The sequence below is a fragment of the Camarhynchus parvulus genome, chromosome 3 (assembly GCF_901933205.1).
Source record: "Camarhynchus parvulus chromosome 3, STF_HiC, whole genome shotgun sequence".
Classification (NCBI taxonomy): Eukaryota; Metazoa; Chordata; class Aves; order Passeriformes; family Thraupidae; genus Camarhynchus; species Camarhynchus parvulus.
The window spans coordinates 9902319-9909520 of NC_044573.1; the positions used below are offsets into that span (position 1 = coordinate 9902319).

The 7202-nt window shown below is 43.8% G+C and overlaps 1 protein-coding gene across 1 annotated transcript; it reads left to right on the forward strand.

Annotated features, from left to right (window-relative positions):
• Nucleotides 1–19: 19 nt before the first annotated feature.
• POLR3F (RNA polymerase III subunit F) lies at nt 20–6909 on the forward strand. Its single transcript, XM_030945547.1, has 9 exons — nt 20–95; nt 524–641; nt 1489–1556; nt 1700–1767; nt 2041–2153; nt 2668–2811; nt 4678–4785; nt 5499–5690; nt 6253–6909. The coding sequence occupies exons 1-9, from the start codon at nt 40–42 to the stop codon at nt 6328–6330; spliced, it is 945 nt and encodes a 314-aa protein (XP_030801407.1). The 5' UTR covers nt 20–39; the 3' UTR covers nt 6331–6909.
• The last annotated feature ends 293 nt before the right edge of the window (nt 6910–7202 follow it).

Genomic DNA, 7202 nt, shown 5'->3' on the forward strand with positions numbered 1-7202 from the left:
TCTCTGACGTCATATCTGCGCGCCAGGGCCAGCCGCGCCATGGCGGAGGTGAAGGTGAAGCCGGAGGTGCCTGACCCCATGGACATCGAGAGCAGGTGCTGCGGGCGCCCGCAGGCAGGCAGGGGGTGGCTGTGTGGAGGCCACGAAGGGCGGGTTTTGGGGCCGGGGGCAGCAGGCGTGGCGGGGCATTGTCGTTCAAGGCCTGAGGGGAGTGGTTTGACGCCCGAGTGTTAATGAGGAGACAGATGCTGAAGGAGAGGATGGTTGGGGACACGGAGATTTTCTTTCTGGGAGGTGCTTAGAGGGCACTAGGGGTTGAGTCAGGTCACTTTCGGCTGTCCTGGGGTTTTTCTGGTCTTGGAAAGGGAAATGGTGCCCAGGGAGTTGGTGCCGAGCTGCCTGAAGAAGCAGTTAATGGATACTTTTCTCCCGAGTTGCTCCTGTCGCTCTCTCCCATCCTGTCTCCAGTGCTGTTTGGATGCAGCAGAACACGAGTTTTAAAGTAGCTTCTCTCCTCCTGCAGGATCCTTGAGCTGTGCCAGCAGTTCCCCCATGGCATCACGGACCAGGTGATCCAGAATGACATGCCTCACATGGAAGCCCAGCAGAGAGCTGTGGCCATCAACAGGCTGCTCTCCATGGTAGGGACAGCCCGCCTTCCTCATCTTCCTCAGCACATTCCTAACCACAAGGCTCATTAGGGATGGGGAGTTAATTAGCTGTAGGGGAAAGGAGGGATGTGTGCCCATGCCCTCGTAGGTGGGGGTGTTCTCTGAACCCCCCACGAAATCCCAAGCTTGTGGATTGCTCTGAAGGCACACAGGAACCTGCCAAACCTGTAAGAACCAAGGCTGTAACTGCAGGAAAGGATCAGCTGGCAATAAGAGAGTGAATATTAATTAATGCTGTTAATACACCTTACACCCTTAGGCTTGTCCAGCTGCTTTCCTCTTCAAAATAGGAAATAAGGACTTTGCCTGGCCACAAGCATGCAGAGCAGAACAATCTCTTTGCCAGCAATTTGCTTCTAAGAGTCACTGCCCATCAGAGCTGGCAGTTTTCCAGTGATGGCCACTTAGTAGAAAGCAGAACTTTGCTGCTGGAACTTGGAATTGTTCCAGAGCTCCACTGTGATTTGCCATGCAAATGAGTGCTTTGGTGGAAACTGAGAGCAAAGTGTACAAGAACTGGATGTCCCTTGTGCCATGGGAAAGTCAGGAGAAATAACAGGAATTGTGTAGATGTTGTGGGAAGGGTCAGGAACTGTTATTTCTGACAGCTAATGATAAGTGGGAATTTGTCAGGGGAAAAAAAATGTCCTCAAGGTTGTTGTTGTTTCCAGTGGTTAGAAATGTTAGTTTTCATTTTTCTTTATTTAGTTGACATTAAACAAGGTTTTTATTTTAGAATTTCAGAATATTCTTCTAAAACACCTTCTGAAACAAGCAGTTTGAAGGGAAGTAAATGCATTGTGCCCATCTCTCCTAGGGGCAGCTGGACCTTCTGAGGAGCAGTGCAGGTCTCCTGTACAGGATCAAAGATTCCCAAAATGCAAGGTAAGCTGTGTCTGCTGGGGAAGTATGTTGGGAACACAATTCTTGTTTAAAACAAATCAAACTTCAATTCTTGTTTAAAACAAATACAACTTCTTTCAAATTTTAGACCTTTCAAAAATCCTGATGTCTGTCTTGTTTGACAGTAAAATGAAAGGTTCTGACAATCAAGAGAAGCTGGTTTACCAAATCATAGAGGATGCAGGCAACAAAGGTACTTTAAATTATCACTGTGAATGGTACTAACTGTTTGCTTATGGAACCATCCCTGTCCAAAGTCACAAATGCTTGCCCAGACAATACAAATATAAAATCTAATGCCCCATACCTGCTTGTTTTCCACCAATCCCTTCTGTCCACTCCTTCCTTTTGCTGGGAGTGGCAGGCAAGCAACCCAAGCAGTGTTCTGATGTGACTTTTGCTTGGTATGTATGGAAAAAAATGGTTTCTTCTATTTATTTCTGTTCACTTCTCTGTTTTTTAACAGGTATTTGGAGCAGGGACATTCGGTACAAAAGCAATCTGCCTTTAACAGAGATCAACAAGATACTGAAAAACTTGGAAAGCAAGAAATTAATTAAAGCAGTTAAATCTGTGGCAGTGAGTATTTTGTGACCTTTTTAAACAATTTCAAACAGCTGCTGCATGCTTTGTGTGCTTTTAACAGGGGCCTGGGGGCAGAGAAAGCTGAAGGCAAAATGAGTTTTCTCTTTGACTGTGTACCAGTGTTTGACTCTGTGCCTTTAGTGTGCAGGTTTGAGGTGCAACAGATTCGGGCTCCACAGGTCAGCTTCTTGCTGTCTGTCTGCAGTTACCTGGTTCTTCCTGGGTCTGGTAAAGCAGATGGGGGTAGAGAAGTTGGACACAGCAAAGCAGTAGCTTTTTTGTGTTTATGTGAAAGATGCTGGCTTCATCTGGTCTGTTATAAAATTATTAGGAATCGAAATGGGTTGATCTTCTCTTTTTCTCTGTGTTACCTGAGAGTCAAACAGGTTGAGGATAGCTGGAGTCAGGTATAGGAGTAACAAACCTCTTCTGCAGATTATCTGCTTATATATCCCTTCCTTATGAAGGAGGGACATGTTGTTGAGAGCTGTACCTTTCCCTCCCCCAGGCATCCAAGAAGAAGGTCTACATGCTGTACAACCTGCAGCCCGACCGCTCCGTCACTGGAGGGGCCTGGTACAGTGACCAGGACTTCGAGTCTGAGTTTGTGGAGGTGTTAAATCAACAGTGCTTTAAGTTTCTGCAGAGCAAGGTGAGTGCCTAAGTCACCTGCCAGGTGCCAGGCAAGGCTTTGGTTTTCCATAGGTGTTGGCCATTATTGCAGCTAGATTGGCAAATCCATACTGGACTATTATTTTTGTCACAGTAGGTGTGATGGTGTTGCACTTAATGATGGATATTTTTACACTCTGGACAAGGAGGGAAGGCTTTTATCTCTGATGTCCAATGACAAACTGTCCTAGGTGACCCAAAATTGTGTATTCCTAAGACCCAGCAACCCGGGAAAGAGGAACTCGTGTGTTTTATCCTGGAAGGGGGGGTGCAGGATCCCTTTAAAACTAGAAATGGACACGAGGGGAACACCTGGAGCGGGTCTTCAAGTCATACCTGATGTGAAAAATGCCAGTCACTTGTTTTTAAAATTTTAAAAGTTTAATAGTCATAAAATTATTATTAAAGTAGTGATATAATTAGAGTAATAAAAATCTGGACAGTTAGGATTTAGGACAAGATGAGACAACAGAAACAAAGAGTTATGGACAGTCCGGGTACCTCTTTCTGGGCAAAATAAGCCCGAAAAAGGACCCACGTTAACAGAGGATTAACCCTTAAAAGCAACAGCCTATTGAATATTCATACACCTCACACATGATGCATAAATTCCATTCAAACACAGGATTCTGTCTGGTCAGTGTCAACTTCTTCCTCTGAATCCTGACAGCATCTTCAGGGCTGAAGCAAGGCAGGAAGAACCCAATGAGAGAGCAAGAAATTCTTTTTCTTTGAAAGATTTAGGTGTCCTGTGGCTGCTATCTCAGTGCAAGTCCTCTCTTTAAAAAAAGTATCTTACATAGCATAGTTTCTATTTTAACATTGTTATAACCTAAAACTATATTTAACACACTCCTTAAGAAAATTAATACAGCATAACTTTCTAACATAACACATATAATATTCATTTTAATATTTGCAAAAATCCAATCATAAAATATGCATTCTTCATACCCAAGAAGCTGCATTTTGCAGTCCAGACCTGCACCAGAGGGAATTTTGCACTACCTTTTCCAGCTGAGGAGGAGTCAGACTCTCTCTCCACGATTTTCCAGCCACCTGCTGTTTGTTTGTTGAGGAGGGGGCAGACCTGCAACTTGCCAGGAAGGTTTTTCCAGTGTTTTTGGCAGCATTGGAGCCTTTTGGCCAAAAATTTTTGTCCAGATTTTGTTTTGTCCCTGTACCCCTGTGATTGTTGTTTGTGGAAGCTCTGGAACCATGGAGGCTGCTGTCTTTTATTTGATATTTTTTCCCTTCTGTCTTCTCCCATTTTGTCTCTTATTGGTGGGAGGAGATTACTCATTTTGGAGTCTCCACCCCATATAATTGTCTTAAACTAAGACACAAACCAAGCAGCAGAGACCACAGGTCCAAAAAATCTAGGAAAAGTCACTGTGGTTTCTGCAGAGCACCTCGTTTCTGAGAGGGTGTAAGGCAGCAGTCAGTCAGGTAGCTTTGCCTTGAACACAATTGCCCCTCATCTAAATTGTCCCTGGTTCATTAAATATGTCTGCAGATTCTAGCATTTGTCTATTCCATTACAATATATTTTGAGTTGGCTCTAGGTACAGCAGAACCTTTGTTTTTGTCAACAAAATGCCAGATGCTGGTATTCCTTCATATTAATCTGAATTACAGTATAAATTTCATGTCATTTATTATAAAATTATATTTGATTGTGCACTGCATTGTCTCACATACAGCAGTTTTAAGAATGTGGCTTTAAATGCTAAACGTGTCCCAGTAATGGAAAACAAGTTTTGTTTTTGAGTCTGCCTGAAACTGAACCATGAAGGAGGCTCCTGGCAGTGAGTGCTGACTCTAACCAACCTTTGCTTTTTCTCAGGCAGAGGCAGCTCGAGACAGCAAACAGAACCCCATGATACAGAGGAACAGCTCGTTTGCCTCATCCCACGAGGTGTGGAAATACATCTGTGAGCTGGGCATCAGTAAGGTCAGAACAGATTTATCACACTGTTGTTCAAATTGTCAGTGCATGATTAGCTCTAGGAGCTGGTTACTGCAAACTTGCTGAAGGTGTCATAAGTGTCTTAGCACCCCATAGCTTGTGTAGTGGGGGTGAGCTTTGTGGCTTCATTGCTTCTTTGGGAGGGTCATTGATACTGCCTGGCATACCAGGATAGCTTGTGCACGTGGGTTTTCAGAAATGTGTAAAAGAATTAGCATTCACATCCTTGTTAACTGTCTCAGCTGGTTTAGATTTCATCATTTCTCTTAAGTTTACATATGCACTTCAAGGAATTTTAGGGGAGGGGAAAAAAGAAGGGGAGAAATACCCCACCATTACTGGTCACCATCAACAAGTATATCTTTAGCAGTCTGTTTCTTCTTTCACAATTGTTTTCCTGCAAAACTGGAACTGTATTGTGCTAGGCTGATGGAGACATCTCAGGTGCACAGGGAAGTTCTTTTTGGTAGGACCAAGGCTAGTGCAAATCAGAAATGCTCAGGAGGTAGGAGGTATTAGTATTTGCTTTTCTTTTTGCATCTGCACAACTCCATAAAGTTCCCAGTGAGACTGGTGTCTTTTTCTGGGCTAGGTTAGAACTCTATGGATTTGTTACTCATGGTGTTTGCTCCTTTCCTCCTTGCAGCACTCACTGGCACACATCTTTCCTAACATCTATTTCACAAATTGTTTCTTAGGTAGAGTTGTCAATGGAAGACATTGAGACCATTTTGAACACTCTGATCTATGATGGCAAAGTGGAGATGACCATTATTGCTGCCAAGGAGGGGACAGTGGGCAGCGTGGATGGGCAGATGAGGCTGTACAGAGCTGTCAGTCCTCTCATCCAGCCCACTGGATTGGTCAGGACACCCTGTGGACTCTGCCCTGTGAGTAATTAGTTCTGTGTATCATTAGTGGTGCATGCAGCTCTTGAGCACAGGCCTGCAGTGGCCAGATGGCACAGGGCAAGTTCTGCCCACGAGTCAGCCTTGGGGCTGAGCCAGCTGTGCTTCAAAGCTGCCTGTGAGGAACAGGTTCTGTATTTGGTCTGAACACCTGCTCTGCCAGGTGTTCCCCACTTCCAGCCTGTCTCTTTACTGGACTCTATGTGAAGATGCTGTCAAGTATAGCCTGTTCCAAATTATTATATTTCTGATCCCAGGTTTGCCTGTGTTTTCACCAAGCTAAATGATTTCTGTCTAGCTTTTGGTCTCTACTCCCTAGTCTCCTTTACCTCCTGTAGGTAAAACTTGCCAGCATGTCCCTTTGTGGTGGGATCTGTTTCTCTCTTCTCCTTCAGAGCTGCCATAAAACTTCCTAGGTTTTGGCCTCTGTTAGACTAATGCTGATCTACTGGGAAAAAGCAGAAAACATGGGAGCATGTTACACACAGCAAGCACCATCCAACTGGAAGTAATTACTCTGCTGACACAGGGCTTTCTTTTGCAGGTTTTTGATGATTGTCATGAAGGTGGTGAGATTTCTCCATCAAACTGTATTTATATGACAGAGTGGTTGGAGTTTTAAAGTGAAAGGAAGCTGTAAACTGGATTCATCCTTCACAGCCAAGGTGACAAAGCACTTTGCTTTTTTTAAAAGCGGACTTCTAAATTTGTAAGCAACTTCAGGACGTGGAGTGACAAACTAGCCATGTGGCAGTTGTGTGAACTATCCTGGGAGTGGACTGGAAGTGGAGTCAGTGCTGAAGATCAAGGCTGAAGTGGAAATGTAGATCCATTCTTCAGTCAAAACTGGAGATGGCAACTAAGGTGGTTAATAAAACAGATTTCTAAGCAACAGTACAAAATAAAGTTCAAACAAGGTTGAGACATTTTAGTCTTAACATTTATCAGTCCCTCACAGCTGATCAGAAAAACTTGTAACAAGTGGTACCAAGAATGAGATCCCAAATTTTGCTTTCAGATTAATGCTACTGATAGATTCTTAAGTTCTAAAGCTGACACTTTTCTCCCACGATAGCTTCCATCTAATTGAAGATTCTGAATCTGATGTGGGAAAGATTCTGAATTTGTCAAACAGACACTGAATATGTCAAACACTTACTGGTTCTTTATTATCTTTCTTACCTGCTTATTTATCATTAAACCCCTGATTTTTCTTATGTACATCTCTGCTTCATTTCCTGTATTGCTGCCTGCTGTATTTATTCCTTCATCATCAAAACTCTGGTGGTGTTTTCTGCAGCTGTGTCACATACCTGGATGTCTCCACTGAAATTTTGAGTAGAGGTGTTCTGGGAAGATATGTTTTCCACAAGAGAAAGGGTTCCTCTGGCCTGATGATACAGAGAAAATTTTTATAGATTCCAGCATCCAGAGTGGCAGAGGGGTGGAATGGCACACGAGGAGGCAGGGTGGGGTGCACAGGGGCTGTGCACA